This window comes from Spinacia oleracea, chromosome 6 (assembly GCF_020520425.1).
Source record: "Spinacia oleracea cultivar Varoflay chromosome 6, BTI_SOV_V1, whole genome shotgun sequence".
NCBI classification, from domain to species: Eukaryota; Viridiplantae; Streptophyta; class Magnoliopsida; order Caryophyllales; family Amaranthaceae; genus Spinacia; species Spinacia oleracea.
Genome location: NC_079492.1, coordinates 118,261,098 through 118,283,342, shown reverse-complemented (window position 1 = coordinate 118,283,342; position 22,245 = coordinate 118,261,098). Strand labels below are relative to the sequence as shown.

General features: G+C 35.8%; 1 protein-coding gene across 1 annotated transcript; it reads left to right on the top strand.

The window, feature by feature from the left end:
* The first annotated feature begins 684 nt into the window (after positions 1 to 684).
* Positions 685 to 11,002, top strand: LOC110790802 (probable zinc metalloprotease EGY1, chloroplastic). The gene is made up of 11 exons (XM_056832688.1): positions 685 to 865; positions 1,337 to 1,878; positions 2,922 to 3,386; positions 3,478 to 3,618; positions 4,016 to 4,117; positions 6,787 to 6,998; positions 7,308 to 7,358; positions 7,445 to 7,514; positions 10,391 to 10,459; positions 10,539 to 10,589; positions 10,697 to 11,002. Exons 1-11 carry the CDS (start codon positions 685 to 687, stop codon positions 10,853 to 10,855), a joined length of 2,043 nt encoding a protein of 680 aa, XP_056688666.1. The 3' UTR covers positions 10,856 to 11,002.
* The last annotated feature ends 11,243 nt before the right edge of the window (positions 11,003 to 22,245 follow it).

The following is a 22,245-nucleotide window of genomic DNA, read 5'->3' as shown; positions in this document are numbered from 1 at the left end:
GGAGGTTTCGTTAGGATTTTATTTTTGACGGGTGTACGACAGCCTATCAATCAGAAAATGATCAAACCCTTCTGAGTGTTTAGTGCGTTTTATGTAGATTACATGGACACTAATTTGGCATTGCAGGGAAAAGGGGCAGGTGATTTCTTGCAGAGAAGACCAGCTTGGAGACCACCTGCACCTGGGGTTCTTAAATTGAATATTGATGGAAGTTGGCAAGCTAAAGATGTGGCTGGAGTGGGGGGGGGGGGGGGGGGGGGGTGAGTATTTCGAAGAGAAACAAGAAGCTGGTACATAGGATTTGTAAGCAAGTATAATGCCGTGACGCCTTTAGCTGCAGAATTGTATGCACTTACAGAAGGACTTCAAATGGCAGTAGACTATGATATCAATGAGCTAGAGGTAGAAACGGATGCATAAATCATGGTGAAGCTTCTTGGATCTATGGATGATCAATACCATCATGAGTTGGCTCCAGTTTTAAGAGATGTTGCATGCTTAAAGACAAGGTTTGCTTCGTTCAAGCTCAATCATTTACCAAGGATGTACAACAAGCTGGCTCACTCTATGGCCCAATATGCAATTACAATGGCGGTGGGGCATAAAATATTTCTGAATCCACCCCCATTTACTGATGTTATGTATCAGGGTGAGTTGCAGCAAGAAAGATAAAGATTAAGGGAGATGGGGGAGTCTTCCACGTCACAAGAAGATCCTGCACCAATCATAGATCTGGAGGCATCACCACCTGTTGAAACAACAGCATCGACGGTAACTCAGGAGATTCTGTTTGGTACAATCCCTACGAAGGTCACACCCAAGGTTGTTAATGTGGTGAAGGATGCAGGAGGACCTCCGAGGGAGAGTACCCCTGCAGGGGAGTAGTTGGGTAGTGTATCCTCCTCCCATAGGTTGGATGTTAGTTGTGGGTTGGGCTGATTTGATCAAGGGGGGAAAGATCTTTTGGGTTTTAATCTTTTGGGGTTGTATCTTTTGGGTTTTTCTTCTTTTGGGTTTGTAATAGGGAGGTTGCAGGGGCTAATGCTTTATTTTTGTCGGGCTACAAGTTTTTGTTGTTATACCTGACTATCTTTTGTAAAAGCTTCAACGCTAATTAACTAGTAATATATTTCTGTTTATGTGTAAAAAAACACATTTTTCAAACCGTATATATACAATAATATACCTTATAAATTATAATGTTCACAAATTCATTAAGATGCACATTAAATATCTTAAATGACCAACGACTTTAAGATCTGTTGGTCATTAACCCCTATCAATCCTAATTAAGCATATCCAAACAATTTAAGAGATATTCTTAATTTTTAATTAAAACTTAAAAAATCAAAACCAGAAGAAAAGAAGATAAAGTGCCCAAACTCCAAACCCAGCCAACGGGCAAGAAGAACCAGGAGAAACAACTTCGCCCCATATTTTTTCATTTCAAAATCATGTCAAAAACTCCATTGTTACACCACTAATCATCTCTTCTATGAGCTTGGAATCAGCCAATCAATGGGAACTCTTACTACTTTCAGCACTCTTATTACCCTTAATTTTAGAACCACCATTAATGGGGTTCCTTCATTATGTTCCACTACACACAGGAAAACTCCATTTTTGAACTATAATGTCGGGTTAAAGTTCAATACTAGTTGTTATTTGTGCCAAAAGGGTTGGAGGAGAGATTTGTTAAATACCCAGAAAAATGGGGGTTTGTTTGATAGATTAATGTGTTTTAGTAGTGGCAGTGATGAAGATGGTGATACCGGAAATTCGCCGAGTGATTCCAATTTGGCAACTAAGGAGAAAGAGAGAGTTGTGAAAGAAAGGGATGAGGAGGGTGATACGCCCACTTCGTTTTCGTCTTCCGAGGTTAGCGTAATTTATGATGCACATTAAGCTTCCCATTATATATTCCTTTTGTTTTAATTGCTTTTCAAATTTATCTGTGGGTTGTGTGTATTCAAATGTTATTCATTTTAGTTCTACTACTTGTATAGTTTAGAAATTTGAAAAAAGAATTAGTTGGTATGCCAATGCATTTCAAGGTGTATGCCTTACTGAAATTGTAGGAGGATTTGAATATTGGATGTCACTAGGTCTAGTTGTATAGGATAGTTATGTGATGTATCTAGGTGAAGTGATCCGTCTAGGGGCGGTCTTGACATTGGCTTATCGGCTTAGGTGGGTTGCTCTATCCTTACCTTGCGTGTAGCTGTGTAAGCTGAACCCCCCACACTAGACATTGTAGAGATACAACTTGGCAATGGCATGGACTGAAGGACAGTGCGGCCTTGCGTTTTATATATGACAGTGATAGGTAAGACATTGCTTCAAATGCCATTTTATAAGTAAAAGAGGGGGATATAGTTTCCAGTCATTTCATAACTGATTGGTGAGAAATTGTTAGAAATTTCGTAAAATATTCCACTCGAACACGTATGAGTCCTGTTTACTGAGTTTGTAGGGAGTCTCCGAAAACAGTTAGCAAATAGTATTAGTAGAGAGGTTAATTTTGTTTAGGATGCTGTCCGGTAACTGGTTGTGTATTTGATGGGGGTTAAATATGTGCTATTAGAAATAGAGAAGGCCCTCCTTAGAACTTTACGCAATTTATAGCTAGAAAGCAACCAAACATTGTATGTACAACACCATTAATTTACTTTTTGCATGGGCGAGGGTTTTGCAGGATGTGGGAAGTCTTCCCAAAGCAGTAATCATTAGTAGCACAGGTTAATTTTGTTAGCCATGCTATCTTGATAACTTATCTCCATGCACTTTTTTTTGAGGGAGTGATCTGTATGCACTTGATAGTGAGAAATATTGTGAGTTAACATGCAATAAAGAGTTATCACGCTTGGGATCCTAACATCAAGAAGATTATCAATACTCTATTAATTCTGTTATCTTTGCAGCCACCGCCAATCCCTCCTGTAGGGACACCATACAGCAATTTCCAAGTCGACTCGTTTAAATTACTGGAACTTCTAGGACCTGAAAAGGTTGATCCAGCTGATGTCAAGCTGATTAAGGAAACATTATTTGGATATTCTACCTTCTGGGTGACAAAAGAGGAGCCGTTTGGTGATCTTGGTGAAGGAATTCTTTTCCTGGGGAACTTGAGGGGGAAAAGAGAGGAAGTATTTGAGAAGCTTCAAAAACAGCTAGCAGAACTCATGGGTGACAAGTACAATCTTTTTATGGTGGAGGAACCCAATTCAGAGGATCCTGATCCTCGTGGTGGACCTCGTGTTAGTTTTGGTATGCTACGAAAAGAGGTCTCTGAACCAGGACCAACGACACTTTGGCAGTATGTAATTGCTCTATTTTTGTTCCTTTTCACCATTGGTTCCTCAGTTGAGCTAGGTATTGCATCCCAGGTATACTTATTTCCGTCATTCCCATTCTGTTTTCGTAACAATATTACTTTTCCAGCATGCAAACTTAATGTTGCCAATGTGTCATTCGCAGATAAATCGTCTTCCTCCAGAGTTGGTGAAGTACTTCACAGATCCTGATGCAATTGATCCTCCAGATATGCAATTGCTGCTCCCATTCGTGGAGGCCGCTCTGCCTCTAGCTTATGGTGTCTTAGGAGTTCAGCTGTTTCATGTAAAGATTTTATTTACCTTGTCTTCTAGTTCTTCATTTGATTCTAGTTCATGTTAATGTTCGATCTTTTAGACATTTAAATCTTAAAATCGGAAATCAGGGTTTTATGTACATAATTGACAGGATCTTTTGTTTATTGAGTTGACGATGAAGGAAAGAGGTGGTGTTTCACAACTTAAATTTTTGGGTGGGTAGGGATAAGGCAAGTAGCCAAGCTCAAGTTCTTTAGCTAATGCTCAACCACCTCTTAAGAACTAAGTATATGTTGTCTTATTACTACAGGGTGAAGGTAATTTAGTTGTTACAGTCAACTGTCACATGTTTTGTTCGGTTAAGATGGTAGACCTAAAGTCAGTTACCAATTATTCCTTTGACTTATTGGCAATCGTATCTGCAGGAAATTGGGCATTATCTGGCAGCTTTTCCAAAAAATGTGAAGCTTAGCATTCCGTATTTTATCCCCAACATAACACTTGGTAGCTTTGGGGCAATCACACAGGTAAGGACATGTGCTTTTGTATGCAGTCAACAAGCATCTCTTACTCAAATATCAACGTTTCTCATTGAAATTTTAGAGAACTTTCCTATTTAGCTGTTTTCTTAATCATCCTTACCCAAAGGAGCAAGGAGCTGCAAAATCTATGTAATTTAATACTCCTGTCTCATATTATCTTTCCTGTTTTCCTAACCGGGACATCTTTTTGTTGTTCCTGTTTCTATTTTAAGTCGTGTACTTTTCCACCCAACCATCCCCACATCCACCTTTTGTCATACTTTTTCACTAAACAACAATTTAATTTCTTCCCTTCCCAATACACATACAACCCGACCATCCCACATCCACTTTTTGTTACTATTCCCTTAAACAACAATTTGTTTTCTTCCCTTCCCAATAAAGTACTCCCTATAATTGCTTTTTCTTACACACCTTTGGTTTTTCTTAATACCCATGTTTTTCTCCAAACAAGAACGATAATATGAGACGGAGGGAGTAAGATGAAGAGAACATATTTAACATAAAGGATGACAGGCTAAGGAGCTGAAACTGTAGGTTCTGGAATTCCAGCTCTACGTTATGATGGACTAAGTCACAAGTGTAACTTGGCTGTTCTCTTCTTTTTACCCCAGATGATGATATTATAATTAAAAGCCTAGCAGAAATAACCTTTCTGCAAGCAGGAATATGTACTCTCCTTCACAAGAGGCATTAGGTTGATTGTTTGAAAATGTGTCAACTGTATTTATTTTTATTTTCTTGTTTTGTTCTTGATATTTATGCTCTCAATTTCTTTTTCTCTTCGAATGGTGGAAAAGAGAACTAGTGATATATGTCCAATTGTAGTCTAGAACTAGTGATGAAGGAAAGTTAAAACGTTTGTTTGAGGGTGGGAACTTCCTTTATCCAGCTTGTTCAAACTTTCCCACCCTCAAACACCAACCAAAACAACAAACAACCCGCAAAAAACCTTTGTCATTTTTTTGCGAAATGAACAAGACGGATAAAGGAAGTTCCTACCCTCAAACAAACGTTTGAACTTTCCCACCCTCAAAAACCAAACAATCCCGCAAAAAACCTTTCTCATTTTTTAGCGAAATGAACAAGATGGATAAAAGAAGTTCAATTGTTCATCTTCCTTTGGACCTAATAACTGAGATACTCACAACTCACAACTCACAAGACTACCCGTAAATCTCTTATACGTTTCAATTGTGTTTCCAAGTATTGGTGCAAACTAATCAACAGTAAGCCCTTCATCAAACTCCATCTTGGTCAATCACTCGAAGCGAACTCGGATACCACTCTAATCCTCTCTATAGAAACTAAAACTACTCTTTCAACTACCGTTGTTCCTTTTACCTCCTCAATGAAATCTTTTACCCTATAAACAAGTTTCTTCCTCATGGTGCAGGCTCGTGTAACGACTTATTATGTTTAAAACGAAGATTTGTTGGTGATATTTTACTTCACAATCCTGCCACCCGAGCCTATAAACAATTATCACAAATCATTTATCCCGGTATGGTGGCTCCTTGCTTGTATTTGGTTATGATTGTGTTGAACAAATTACTGTTGAAGACGTCGATGTATCCGACCGATAACACCGGCGGAAAATGTCAGATCTACAGTTTGAAAACAGATTCTTGGGAGATCTTTCCGAACCCACCTAGGGAAGTTATTCAAGGTACAGATTTAGACAAGATGCCTAGTGTTTTAGTTAACAACCCCTTGCACTGGATGATTCCCGGATATGAAGATATGAAGTGTTTCGATCTTTTTGCTCAGAAGTTCTACAAATTGCCAGCCCTTACAAGAATTAGTTAACATTCACCTAAGTTGATGTGTGTAAGATGACAATTGTGTGCGGTAACATGCTTTATGGATGTATGGATATTGATGGAATATGGCGTTGAATATTCGTGGAGTAGACTCTTTTGCCACATTGCTTTACAGATATACCACTTCCCCTCAATATGGTCTTTGCCGAAATTAGGAGTTGGTTGCATTAAGGAAGAAGTATCATCCTATTACTGAATAGTAACTGTTTCCTGGTTCGCTGTTATACAGACACAAAAGAATCTAGGAAGATTAAACTGAATGATTTTCCAGTTGATTTGGCATGCAGGATGTCTAACACTAACAGCATGCATTCTTGGGTGGAGTCTCTTGTCCCCTTAGTTCATATGGGAGGATACATGGGAGATAGCTATGTCAATTAGAATGGAAAAATTGTTGTTGCATATTTATAAACTCATAAAATAGGCTTTGAAGCAGCTTACCAGCTTATTTTTTTTGCTCTCTATATTCTTGTTGAACATGTGTGTGCGTACGTGTGTTGGGTCCTTCTTCTTTTCTCTATAAATCCACCTATAGGTACTTCACTGCTTTTGATGCAGACACGCAGTTGTTTTGTTCGGTGCTGTAGGAATAGCTCATTTGAATCAGAATTGACCAAAATTTTAAATTCAAATCAAATTGGCTTTTGGCTTAATAAAACTAAGGCCTGATATTTAAAACAAATTTGTGTTAGCTTTTATGCTCTTGCTTTTGCTGTTCCCTATTTGTGATGTGAAATGGATGAATTTTAATATATACCATCTTTTGACTTATATCTCCATTGTAGAATGTTTCATCAAAGTGCTGAGTGCTGATTGATCTTGTGTTTTTAGTTCAAATCTATCCTTCCGGATAAAAAGACTCAAGTTGACATTTCATTGGCTGGTCCCTTTGCTGGTGCTGCACTCTCATTGTCCATGTTTGCTGTTGGCCTGCTGTTATCTTCGAATCCTGATGTTGCAGGAGATTTTGTACAAGTTCCAAGTACACTATTTCAAGGTTCTCTGCTTCTTGGACTCATAAGTCGAGCCACTCTTGGTTATACGTATGTCTTTACCCAACACGTTTTTTCTTAACCTATTGTTTTAAATAATTTGGTACTTAGTCTCCAGAACAGCTGGAAAAGGTACTTCTAGTGCCTCAAATATGTCACATCTCGATAACTACATTACTGATATACGGAGTAGATAAGCCGACCTGTTTAGAGTTTTAGCTTAATATCATCTCACTGTGCAAGGGCAACTCAGCTTTGAGAAAAATTTGTGAATTGAAAGTCAAATACTCTGTATGCTTTATTTTCAAATTGGTGATGCTCATATTAATGAATATGTTGATTTACTGTATGATAATGCAGAGCAATGCATGCTGCCTCAGTTTCAATCCATCCGCTTGTAGTTGCTGGCTGGTTAGTCTCTGTGTTCCATTATATCTTTAATGTGTATTCCACATATGCTTATTTTATTGAAAACTTCAATTGAATCCTATTTGTAGGTGTGGTTTGACAAGCACTGCTTTCAACTTGCTTCCAGTTGGGTGCCTTGATGGTGGAAGAGCAGTGCAGGTAATATATATATACCTTGGTCTCTTAGCCTAAGTACATGAATGAATGACAAAATCATCAAGCTATGTTACTAAGTTACTTGTCCTGAGCAGTTAAAATCATCTGATACGCAATCTAAAATGTCCTTGCCTTGGCAATTTTGAATGACTTTAGTGTTAATGATCTTCATATCCAAGCGTCTTCAAGGCCTCAAGGGTCAATACAAAATCGCACATAGTTCAATAAGATTATGTGCAGTTTTCCTGAATTTCCCGCACATTGTTTTATTCCACTTGTATTCTTTGGTAAGTTCTAATTAAGAGAGACTTTCGCCTTAGGCAAGAGGAGGAAGTCGGAAATTGCACAGCCTTTTCCCTGTAATAACAGAGAGGCTCTTCAGTTTTACCCCTTAATTCGACGAGCAACGACTTTATGTTATTTCACAATCAATAAAAAGCACATGTAGTTTAATGAGCCATTTTATATTGTAATTTGGATTATACACCCGGGTGCACAGTGCTCATTGTGCACCCTGTTGAACATTTATTGAAAATCTAATGAACAATGAGAATGATTTCAATGTACATGTACTAGTGAAATATTTAAACTATATGTTCTATGGATTTGAACTATATGTTCATTGGCTATATGTTCTTTGGGTATGAACAGTATGTTCTTTGTATTTGAACTATATATTCTTTGTAAAATAGGGTGCACAATGAGCATTGTGCACCCGGGTGCATAAACCATATTTTGATTTTATATTATCCAGTTATCCATTTCAATCCTAAAGCCAAAGAATTGTGTATCTTCAACTCCATTGGAGGTAAAGAAGGGTTTTAAAGAGGTCATAGTTTGTTCGGAAAAAGTTGTGCATTCAAACTTTCTGTAAAGTGTGCCTAGGAAGTAGTGTCTGTAAAAGAATTTCATTTTCACTGCCGTTTTTAGATATTAGAATATTGAACTGCTACTTTTGGGCATGCAAGGAAAGTCTGCCAGTTCTATTGTGTCTGATCTATGACTGGGAAATCAGTGCCCCGGGAGCTGGTCTTATGGGTAGGGGCATGAGGGGAAACACGCGTCCAGTCTCACTTAGGTCCGAAGGCCTAAACCTGCACTTTGGAAATTGTTTGAATGAATTAACGATCACAAAAATAAAAGACCTGGCCATGGAGACGAAAAGCAATAGACTTACCTACTTAACTATGTTGGCTGTTCTCTACTCTTTTCCTTCATTTCATGTTCAAACTATAACAGTTGAACTAAAAAGTTCTAGGCAACCAAAAGCAAAGAAACAACAGTAGAGGCTGAAATCATCCGGTAATTTGCTGATTCTTTTCAAGCAAACACCTTGAGTTTCAGTTGGACACATGGTAGGTGGGGAAAACGGGGCATACAGCTAAAAATGCACGCAGATAGGATTGAGATGAAAATTTAACAAGATTTGCCTGCAACTGACAAGTCAACCTAATTTACAAAATGTTGTATCGAATTTGTGTCCTATTTCAAGACAAAGCTCCCGTGTTTGAATATTGACCCATGGTGGGTCAAATACTGGGATATGTACCTGTAAGGCTGCACCTAAATCTTTTGTCTAGTAAGGAAAAAGGATTATATTAACAGTTCAGAATGAGGAGTACAAACAAAAAAGGACAAGCTGTCTTCTGAAACAATGTAACAGTCAGCTCAGACTGAGCTACTGAAACTTATGATCGGGCAACCTGATGTCCTGATCTATCACATAATTATAATAGAGAAAGAGAGAGAAAGATTAGGAGAAAGGGGCATTTTATAGGAAATCAGCTCAACAATTCAGGGATTTCAAAGCTACATTGTTAACTACTTTTCCCCCCTAAAACTGCATAACAGAACTGTAACAGAATTTCTACTTTTATGACAATAGTTGACTATCTACAGATAAACTAAAATTACAGATTAGTCCATGTTTGGTAACAAAACCTCAGGCCTGCTATTTGGTGGCATGAAACAATGATGTGAATTTCAGGACTCTTGTTTTGGTACTTCAACAAGGGGCTCCCAGTTTGGCAAAAGAGTGGCTATGCAAGTCCTAGCAGGAGTGATATATTATATTGATTCTTGGAAAGTTAGAAAAAGTTGCTTTACTGCACTTCAGAATCATGCAGATTGATAACATTGTACACCAAATAAAAAAATCTGTAAAAAGTAGGATAGCAATTATACAAAGTAAGAAAATTAGTCACCAGGACAAAGCCTGATTTGATAGTTTATAATGACATATAGTTGGCTTGTTTAAGACCTGGATGGGCCTGCTTCTGGGTCTCTTAGTCCCTTTTACCATAGGAGATACCTTCTTAGAAGGTTTATCTGAGGGCAAAGGACTTTTAGGTTGTATATCTTGGTTTGATGATGGAATGAAAAGCTTACTTTCCCAAAAAAAAAAAAAAAAAAAAGGTACCGAAGACCCTTTTCGTATGCTTAAGGACCTTTAAGGTTAATGAAGAATCTGTATCCAGCATGTCTAATTACGCAATTAGGTTACAGAAGATGTTTAATTTTATCTTATTTATGTGGTGTATGCTAGACTGCCAGTGTTGCAGTTTTTGGAACTTTCGGTATTCTAAAAATGTTCGGTGATGTTGCTTTATTCACAGAGGGAAGTGACCTTCTATACAGACAGGGAGATTTCTTCTCTTGTGGAAGCTTCTTTTTGGTCATACACACAAATCTCTGTTAATCTCTGTCCTTAACTACATAATTGATAGGTGATCCGCTTGAGGTTGCTACACGTGTCCTGTGCCTTTCAGAGAAAAGAGTTGAATGATCACTTAATCAAACTATTCCAGTCTCTTCATAATGAGGGAAAGTTCAAACTTTTAGACATTGCTGACTACTTTTCTCAATGACCATTTTAACAGGGTGCTTTTGGAAAGAATGCACTTGTTGCTTTTGGATTGACGACATACTTATTGCTTGGTTTAGGAGTGGTATGCCTCTTCTTCCTGTCTGTATCACACTGAAAATGGTTGTTTATGCTTTTCACATTTGCCACAATTCTTATTTCAGCTAGGGGGACCTTTATCACTTCCTTGGGGACTATACGTGCTAATTTGTCAGGTATAATGCTTCAATCCAATGCACAATGTTTTACTTAGCCTTTGAGGAAAAAAAGGTTCAGTCTTTTGTGTTGCTAATACATAAGTACCTGCGTTAACATTCTTCAGAGAACTCCGGAGAAACCATGTTTAAATGATGTAACGGAGGTGGGAAGTTGGAGGAAAGCCGTGGTAGTAGGAGCTACATTTCTGGTTTTATTGACATTGCTCCCTGTTTGGGACGAGCTAGCGGAGGAGTTGGGTATAGGTCTTGTTACCACACTCTGATTATAAAATTTACAGGCGAACTGCATTGTTATTGAATGTGTATATGTTAGCTAACACAAAGACTTTGTTCCTACAATGTAGTCATAAATAATGATCTGAAATTTTGTAATTTGGTAACATACTTTATTAAATTCATAATTCTCTTTATATTCCAGCTAGCTTTTTTGGTCGTTAAAAGTAAACGAAAAACAAACTACAATCTCTATTTGATAAGATGAGGAGTTTGTCTTGTCCACTCACTTTCTAATTCCAACTAAAATCATTGGTTTACAGGTTGGGCATTACCTCAGATACAAAGTGGAGTACTAAAATTGTGAAAATAGGAGAAACAAGTATTAAAAAAAAGGGAGAAAAGGAAATCCGGCAACATTCACAATTGAGAGAGATTGAAATTTTCGTTTGCCTCATAAACCAATTCACCAAAATTTTGAGCGCTATTGAGATTTGAATTAGGCTAAAACCCAATTCCTTTGGACTTAATTTTAGTTTCATTCAGTTCGGTTCAGTTCAGTTCAGTTTAGGTCCATTCGATTCCAGTTCAGTTCAAAAGAACGGTAATGTGTTCATTTTCGTCTTTAAGGATCTTATTTTATTATTTTGTTTATTATTCCGTATTATATTGTTGAATAATACTATTAATTATATTGTAATGTTTGACTTTATTTATTTATTTATTTATTTTTTAATATTATTATTATTATTATTATTATTATTATCATCTATTACATTATACTAAAACATACATCAGGAATGACACGTGTCACTCCCTGGTGCTGTTTTTTCCCGCCAAAATAATTTTTATTTATTTTACTTAAAAAAAATTACATTACCATTTTTAGGAAACAAAGGTAAAAATGAATAAAAATATAATTCAGTTACCATAAATGAAAATACAATATATTATTTGAGGAAATCTGAATCAATATTATTTTTTCCTTTACAATATTATTTAATTTCTGTGTATTGTTAATAATATAATACACAAAGTAATTACGAATGTTAATTAAAAAAAATAATGCATTAGAAGTACGTTCATTTATCAAAATTGTACTCAATTTAAACTATGTTGCATTTGACTGACTCAGTTATACTCGGGTTTTTTCTTCTAAAATTAGTCTTGAGTCAGTCATTCGGTTTGCTTAATTGTGTTAGATCGATCTACATACAAGTACACAACTATAATCATTAACTTTGTATTGTAATATGCAAATTTATTTCATTTGAATATTTTTCTACACAACTTTGTATTGTAATATGCAAATTTATTTCATTTGAATATTTTTCTACACAACTTTGAATTTATACTTTTTCAAATATCCTTTTTATTTTCACGTTTTACTAATATCGCAAGTCTTTTGTTTAGTAACTATTGGAATAATAAATTATTTTTGTAGTAACCGTGTGTTACACGGTCCCTAAACTAGTTATTATTTTTATTATTGATTTATTGTTATTATTATTATCAAATAAATCAAATGCTAACAAAGTCAAACTTTTACAAATAATTAGTGGGAAGCTGAGATACAATCTGGGCCCCCATTCAGATTATTATACTTAAGAGTAGTGTTATGAGTCACAAAAGGGACTAACATTAGTCAAACTTTTACAATTATTATTATTATTATTATTATTATTATTACTATTATTACTATTATTATTATTACTATTATTCTTACTATTTTTATATAATAATAATAATCATTATTATTATTTATCATTTATTATTTACTGCATACATTTATTATTTAGTATTTGTTATTTGTTATTTATTATTCATTATTTGTTATTCGTTATCTATTACTCCGTATTTGTTATTTTTAATTTACTATTTTTAATTTACTGTTTATTATTATATTTTATTTATTATATTTTACTTATTATTTATTATTTTCATAAAGATCTCTACGGTTACTATTTGCACAAATATCTCAAACCTTTAAAATAGTCACAATTGGAGTACTATTCTTAAGAGTAGTGTTATGAGTCACAAAAGGGTGAAATTTAATATTCCTAACAAATATAATTTTGCAATCCTTACCTTTAGATGCTCTATGTTGATTGTTTAAACAACCTGAACCATGGTACTCCCATATTTTTTCATGCTCCACTTGCTTAATATTTTTTCTTTCTTTTTCTTTTTCTCCCTTTCTTTTCCTTCTTCTGCTTCTGAAATTCTGGATCGTTGTGAGCACTCACATTTATTATACTCATGTTAATCCAAGAAGATAATCACTACCAATCTATTGTATTGGGATAAAGGCAATCGCAATTTGGATTATACACCCGGGTGCACAATGCTCATTGTGCACCCTGTAACGCCCCGATCTCTAATTCAATTATTAAAGCATAATTAGCAGCGGAATTAACCTAATTTGGTCGGGACATTACCTGCCGTAACTCCCTCTTGGAAATTACAAGGCAACCATCAATCATAAGCTATTAAATCCCAAAAGTTAATATAATAATTCTTTATATTACCAAAATAAAGTGCATAACTTACTAAAAGTCTTTAATTATACTATTAAAACATTAAGCATAAACTAAGTGAATATTATTCAAGTGAAATTCCACGCCACTACTCGTCTCCATCGTTCCCCGCAGTACCTAAAACAGAAAATAAAAACGGTGAGCCGAAGACTCAGTAACGAACTATTCTAGCAACGTAAGTTCATTTCAATTCATTTTATTTAATAACACAGGGAGAATAGAATAATGTAAAACATTTTATAAAGTCCTTTATTTAATTCATTCATAACTTTAGGGTGCACATGCTAGCCGTGGCAAGTATGACATGGTGGAACGTCTTCCACGATGGATCGTTGTCCATAAAATATGGGGCCTTGGCCCGAAAACATGAGAGCCTTGGCTCAATGGGCGGATGCCCCATGGGTACATGCATGACCGAGAATCGTAACCTGTGAACATATACTGCCAAACGGACTAGGTCTTTCACTTTCATTTATCATGTTTCGTTTAATTTTACATTTTAGCCTTTTTACTTCATTTGAAGTAACATAATTCCTTTAGATCATGTGATCGAAATAAAACATCATTTTGATCCTGGGATCAATAAAATATCATTTCTTTCATGGCATCATATAAGCATCATTTTATAAGAATTTCAATCAATCATATTATAAGAAATAATTCCATCAAATCATATTATAATAAATAATTCAATCAAAATATATTTCATTTTCCGCAATTCATAAAACATGTCAAAAACATCCAGTTCATAAATCAATCATAACGTAGTAATTTCATAATCGCATTTATAAGGGAATTGCGGGTACTAGCAATAGCCGTTACCTTAATTCCGCGTTACGTTAAGCTTTGTCCTTGGTTCGTTCTTTCTGAGCTCCTAGTCCGAATTCTTTGAAAAGATTACACTATTGAATTAATATATATAAAATGATAAATATTGTAAAATTAATATTGAAACGATTAATATTTTCCAAATAATATATTTAGTTGATAAATTCATAAATCAAGTAAATATGAAATAATTAAATAAAACTTATAATTAAATTTAAGTTTTACGTGAGTGCATATATTTATAATTTTAAATAAAAGAAACAAATTTTATTTGTATAAGTAAAATATAGCAATACCTAGCATTTAAAAAAGATAACCATCTCTATTTTAAGGACATGTAAGCAACACCGTTATCAAGACATGTGGCAGACACATCAACTTCACCTCTTAGAAGACATGTGGCTATGCGTTTACTCCTTTTTTAAAAAAATAAAAAATAAAGAACAAAAAAACCCAAAACTGCCCAATTTCATATCATATCATGTCATCGTCTTATTGTCTTCTCTGCAGCTTTGTATCATCCTCCTTGGCATTTATCTTCATTCATTGCAAATTGATGAGTTCTCCTTGCAAATTACGACCATTGACAATCTATCGTCTTCAATTATCTTCAATTTGATCCCACCATCGTTAAAACCCTCCCAAAAACCTTCAATTGCTCCTCGAAACAGAATCAAACTCCAATTTCACCTTCAATTTGATCCCACCATCTTCTCCCTATCTTTATTAGCTTCAATACACAAATTTATTTCCCCCAAAAACGTTATCATTTTCTTAAATCATGCCGGTTACGGTTTGTTAGCACAAGTAGTCATTGACATTCCATCTCTCATATGGTAATCCTATCCTAATCTATACCTAGTATTTAAAAACTAAAACCATATATATATATACCACATGTCACTTTGTTGTTATTATCTTAGGGGTTGTTTGGTATGAAAGTTGGAAAGGGAGTGGAATGGAAACAAATAAAAAGGGGAAAAGGTAATATTAACTATTTCCATTATTGGGTGTTTGGTATGTAATAGGAAAGGAATAACTTATATACGATTTCCTTACTTAATGTTTGGTAAGTAATAAGAAAATGAATACTCCGTATATTTTATAGGGTATTCTACATTTATATATGAACAATATAAAGTAAGAAATCATAATAAAATACAAATTAACAAGAAATAGGGAGTAACACCTTTGAAGAACAACAATTTTTTTTATGAAGAACCACAATACTCCCCCGGTTTATAGCCCCAAATCCCAATACCTGTTTTTTATCAAACCTAACCCACTTTTTACATAAAGAAAAATAGAATTCAATTACTTTTTATATATTTTTTAATATATTTTGGAGGAATTATTACAAGGAAGGCAAGCAACCGTGTTCTTTCCCCCATTTTCATCTCTTTCTCTCTCCTGCTCTCACCCAGTTTGCCTGCCCACCCACCCATCCACCATTGACAACCACCTCCGCCCATCTCCACCACCCCGCCCTCCTCACCACCGCCAACTATGCAGACTCAATCGACTCCTCCCGGCGCTCACGCGCAACTAACTTCGGCGATCCATTCCGATCCACCTCATCAATCCTCCGCAACAACCGCCGCCTCATGTGCAGATACGGAGGTCACATAGTGCCTCGCCCGCACGTCAACTACAGTTTCAGTTTGGGAGTAAGCTCAAAGGAGAGAGTGATGAGAGAAGAACGAAGGAGAAGAAGAGAGCAATAAGGATTTTGAGGGGAAACGGTAATTGTTACCGTGGCCTTTGGAGCAGTAACGAAGTAGGGGAGTCAATTACCCCTCAATAACGATAACGGTTATCGTGTACTCCAAACCAAACACCTTGTAATGTAAACAGTTATGTGAATCCGTTTCCGACTCTAAAAATTGAGATACCAAACATCCCCTTATTCTTCTACCTGCCACACGTCTTCTCTTCTTACTACCTATCTTCCCTTTTCGGTTTCATCCCTAACCTTTTGAGTTCTTAGTCTTTCCATATTCCCCTTCCATTCATCTCCAGCCTTTACTCTCTCATTTAATCCATTTAATTTTTACATTTAAAATTAAAACCTTAATTTACTCCTCTCCTCTTCAATTATGGTATTCATCTGTTTTGTATGAAATAAATTAATGTTAGCCTTTTATTTATTCATGAATCATTTAATCTATTAATTAATAGAGAATTTAATCCAAAATATTTGGGTTTCTCTTTTGTAATCACATGACCGTCATAAATAAATATGAGGTAGCTACTCTATATATTTGTTTGATTTACGTGGCTACTAGAATGGGGAGTTTATGGGAGTTTATATGTACGCATTAAGGTTCTGTATTTTGTGATTTTTTAAAATTTTAATCTTTAGTTCATGATAATTGCGTGAATTCGTGTTCACTATATTTGTAACTTTTATAATTATGTGAATTCATGTTAACTTCCTTTTCTATCTTATTCATCTGATTGATTAATTGTTTAAATTGAGTGTTTTTCATTGAATTTAAGGTTAATTGATTAGTTAGTGACGATTACAGAAAACATACAACTGGAGTTGCTACAAAAACAAGCATCTTAACCAGGTTATTCGATTTTTTTTGGAAGATTTGGGGCTTTATGCAATTAATGTGGTTAATTATATGAGATTAGAGAAATTTGAGATTGGTTAATTACACTTCGCATGAGATTAGAAAAATTGGAGGGATTGACAGTTTTTAATTGAACTTTGAGGAAAATAGCACAAAATTACTCAATTTACTTCATAAACTTCTTCATGGGCATTGTAAAAGGCAGGTTAGATGGTCTTTTTTGGATTAACAAAAATTAGACATCGAAATAAAAACATGAAGCACTTGGCAGTTTGTTAAGAAATACAGAATAATAATTAGGTATACACATAGTTTTGGAATAAAGAGTGAAATTGTAGCTATTTTCTAAAATAGTACGTCAGAGCAAAAGACTAAAAGAAGCACTCGATCACTTTAAATAGATGATCTTAGAAGATTAGATTGTACCTAGCGACTTAACTTACAAAGTTTGATACTTCGTACTTTGATTAACTTCTTTGGCAGGGAAGAGAAACTTAAAGAAGCATTATTTTTTCTTAAGGAAATGAAAGAGGTAAGCAGCAAAGAAAGCTTTCCAAATACTAAAAATATTGCTCGGAGAAAGTGACGTGTATATGCAACAGATGTTTATCATCACGAATAATATTGATTTAGTTGGTTGCTTTAAAAAATGATAATTATTATTTGGTGCAAAATACTATTTGATACTCCATAATTATCTTTATAAAAAAGTCCGTGCATTGCACGGGCTCAAAGACTAGTTAATTTTATTTGGATAAGTGAGTAAAACATATTAAGTAAAACATACTAGCTATATTAGAGTAAATAAGTAAAACAACTTAGTAAAGAGAGTTGGGCCAAGATAAGTTGGGCTTACCTTGGTTATAAGAAAACCACAGTTCCAAAGTTTGGAATTTGGTTTCTGATTGAAGGAAATAATGCCCTTGGTCCAAGTATGCATTCTATATTAAGTCTAATAAATGCGGTTCAGTATTAATTAACAAGTTAATAATTCAGTGAGATCAAGTGAGCTGAATGCCTAGCTAGAGGCCGCTTCAGTTCAAGTGAAATTAATGATATTAATCCACAGCTTACTCTTGACTGAACCCGTAGGGTCACACAAATAGTACGTAAACGGATCAAGTATTTAATGGCATTAAATACTCCATCTATGGATATTCGGAATCGACGGATCTTGGTTTCAGTGGGAGCTAAGATCGTCACAGGCAAGAAATGAATACTCCGGAAACGATGATATTGCCGGAAACGGAAATATGGATCGTATCGGAAATATAAATATTATCCAAGTCGTAGATGTTGCCGGAAACGGAAACATGGTACGTATCGGAAAATATTATCGGAAATGGAAATATTGCCGGAATCGGAAAATAATTCCGGAAACGGTAATATTAAATATTCGTTCGAAACGGAAATTGATTCCGGAATCGGAAATATTAAATATTGTTCGTATCGGAAATGAATTCCGGAACCGGGAATTTAATCGGAAGCGCATCGTACGAATAAACATCGGACGAGCTTGCTAGACGCAAGGCCTAGCACGAAGCTAGGCCCAACGCCTAGCAAAGCCCGCGCGCGACCAAAGCAAGCAAAGCCCAAACGCGAGAGCAAGGCCAGCAGGCGCGCGCCCCTCGTGGGCTGCGAGCACTTGCTGGGCCTGGGCTCAGCGCACGCGCGCGCACGGCGCCCCTCGTGGGCTGCTGCGCCTGCGTGAGTGTTTGTGCTTGCGTACGAAACCTTGATCGGTTAGGATTCGTATAAGATTAATTCCCTAAGTCTACTAGATAAATTAAGTGATTGAATTTTAGATTAATTCAGATTCACTAAATTGTTTCCTAGTAGGATTCTAATATCCGATACCCATGCCCTATAAATAGGTGATCAATGCTCACAATTTATATCGAGTATTCAAGTATTCAAAGTGATTTTTGAGAGCAAAAATTCAGTCACACAATTGCCTATAAGTGCCGAAAATTCTAAGTACCTTAAGGGCGATCCTAGTTGGTCAAGCTTAAGGCGGATCCGGACGTGATGTGGACTATCTACGGAGGGACGACACTTGGAGTCCTAAAGACTTGTTCTTGTTCGGTTCGAGCGCAGCTAGGGAAGGCACGCAACAAAGAGTATGCATCTAAACTATGCTAAATGATTATGTGTAAATAATATGATTTCCTGGCTTTATGGTTTTTCCGCATGATTTATGAATTGTCATATGTATCATAACCTAACAGTGGTATCACGAGCCTCTTATTATTTTCATAATCTAAATTGCATGAACATGGTTAAATATTACAAATTTGCAAGAATTAAAAGGGGTGATTAATTTTCGTAATTGTTAATTAATTGCAAATTGCGTTTATTTAATTATACGTACGCAGTTTTTCGGCAGTTTCTTCGTTACTCATCCAAATCGAGTGATTTTTGTGTCAATTCCGCATGTAAAAGGCATTCTAAAATTTTGACAAAAATAGTGTTTTCCGGCCGAACCCAGAATTCTCAAATTCGAAGCCTAACTATGAATTTTCGAAGGTTTTAGTTTTTCGAATGCAAAATTTCGTAAATTTAAGATGTTAAATTAAATATTTGCGATTCTTGTTGATAAATCTTGAATTTTTGATTGACTTACTGTATATGTTTAACAAGTTTGAATGCCTAGCCTTGTTAATTATACAATCTAATTTGTAATTATGATTAATTTGTTGAAAATTGGAATAATTTAGAATTAATTTGATTTTCATAATTAGTTATTATTTAATTAGATACCTATGATTAAAAACCACCATAAAAATTGTAAATTTATGTTAAATTTTAAATTTTTATGACCTAGACTTGAATCCATGTTAATCGGAAATCAATTGAATAATAAATTTTCGATTTTTTCGCCCTAAAATTATGAAATTAATATTATTTATTAATTTGTCATTAATTTTGAATATAAATTTTAAATTTTTATGCGATTCGCTCATATAACTTGCACGCACAAAGCAATGGACGCTACGTGTTACCCTTAAGGGGTGTTGTATAGTGCGGGCATGTGACGACGAGCAAGGGAGCTCGTCGCCCATGCGGTACGAATGCAATGAGCAAGGCAATGGTGCACGAGCACAAGGCAGCAGCCCTGCCTTGTGTCGTGGGCTGTGTGCAATGGGCGAATGGGCGAGGGCGAGAGCAAGGCACGAGCAGTCGCGTGTGGGCAGCAAGCGAGCTGCGCCACAGCGCGCACCGCCTCGCGCAAGCGTGCGAAGCCTCGCGCGCAGCGAGCGTAAGCTCGCGTGCCACGAGTGCTGCGCCAAACATCGATCGCTCGCGCGCAGCGAGCGCTATTGTGCGTGCGACGAGCGTTGCGCCCAGCGATGGCGTGCGAGTGCTTGTTGTGCGTGCGACGAGCGCTGCGCCCAGCGATGGCGTGCGAGTGCTTGTTGCGACGTGCGACGAGCGCTGCGCCCAGCGATGGGCTGCGGCAGCATGCTCGTGCGTCGAGTGCTGGCGCGCGCAGCGAGCACCATGTGTGATGCCTTGCGATGGTGAGCAGCAGCGATGCGAGGCAGCGCATGGGCTGCGCGCACATGGCCAGCGATAGCTGTGTGCATGTGGCCCATGGGCGTGCATTACGTGGGATTGTTGCGTTGCGATTAGATCGTTTTGAAATTTTAATTTGAAATTTTCAGTTTACGTAATTTTAATTAATTTTAAAATTAATAGTTTAAATTATTTTCTTGGATTTTAATTTTGAATATTGTAATTATAATAAATTTTATTTATTCTAATTATTTTACTAAAATTAAAATCATGAATTAATTTAAATACGACTGAAATTAAATTAAACTTTTTGGATTCAATTATAAATTTATATGAGCTTTAAATTTTAATTAAATTTGTATGTTTCCGGTTAGACTAGAAATACATTTTTATGTTTAAAATTAGTAAAGCATATGAATTTATTGGTTTAAGTGAGAGCCCTTTTTAGTCATAAACTCTTGATTAGGTCTACAAATCCTTAAGGTTAAAACAACTTGATTAGAATTAATAAGGACTGAATAATTGGTAGATTATTGGTGCCCTTGATTAATTGCTGCAAATGTTTATGTGATGCATAATGTGTTTTACTAACCAGCTATGTGGGCCATTCATGATAATGAATGGGTGAATGGTATATATTGTATATGTACTGTTTTGCAGGTTATGAAGTGACTAGTATGGCCCAAATAGGATAGAAAATATGGTCTGCGTACCATTAATTTGAATGTAATTGGTCTAAAGTACCAAAGTTGTTTTTCAATTCAAATATGGTCTGTGTACCATCAAATAGTTGTAATTAGTTTTAATTATAGCTTATCCTATTTGAAGAAAATGGTGCCTCCCACGGAGATTTTCAAGACGGACTTTGAAGTTAAAGCTTCAAGATGAAGTCGGGCCATACTAGATCACATTTATCTTATGCATGTTTTAAGTTATTTATTGCTTTTAAATATGTCTTAAAATGCATGAGATCAAAAGCTTGATTATGTTGCATGATTAAGGATTTTAGTTCACTTAAAATCTAACCAACATAGTAAGAGCCTTAAGTTCCAAACTTAAAAATTGAGTTAAAAGGTGCCATGCCAAAATATACACTTGCTTGGATATCCTTTACATCAATCTAGTAATAGTTTTCGCTCAGCGAGGTGTTACTTATTGGTCCTAAAGGGGCAAGGTACACAAATAATTGTGAGTACATGTTAGTTTTGGTGAAACTCAACGATATAAGTAAGGAGTCCTTTTATGTCGTGGCAAAATCGATAGGTTTACCTAATAAGTTCTTAGACGTACCTATCAACCAAGAATAGTTTCTAGACTATTAGCAAAAGGCTTTTGCTTACCTAAGATGTTTTAGGATTAAGTCGACAAACTGTGCTTAGTTCTTCAATGATTTTAGGATCTTGGAATCATTTTATTCACACCTGCCGGAACACATAACTTGAATAAAATGCTTAATGAACATTGAATTATGCATGTATGCTAGAATTTAAGTTTATTAAGAGAAACTGTGAATGGTTATTTATTTGTTTATTCTTTTCAATTGTAGTTTTAAATATGGCAAACAACAATTCATTCAACATTCGATCAATTCTCGAAAAGGAGAAGTTGAACGGGAAAAACTTCCTTGACTAGCAAAGGAACTTGCAAATAGTTCTTATGCAGGAAGAAAAGGAGTATGTCCTAGAAGAGGCGATGCCCGAAGCCGCAGGCGACGGGGTCACTCAGGCAGCCCTCAATCGTTGGATTGATGCCAACAAGGATGTGAAATGTCTAATGCTCGCCACCATGAGTGCAGATCTGCAGAAAACGTTCATCAACTCAGATGCTTTCACAATCATCAGTGAGTTGAAGAACATGTTCCAAGATCTGGCTCGAGTCGAAAGATTCGAGACTCATAGGCAAATTCTTGAGACCAAGCTTAAGAAAGGCAAGCCCGTAAGTCCACATGTTCTCAAAATGATTGGACTCATTGAGAATATG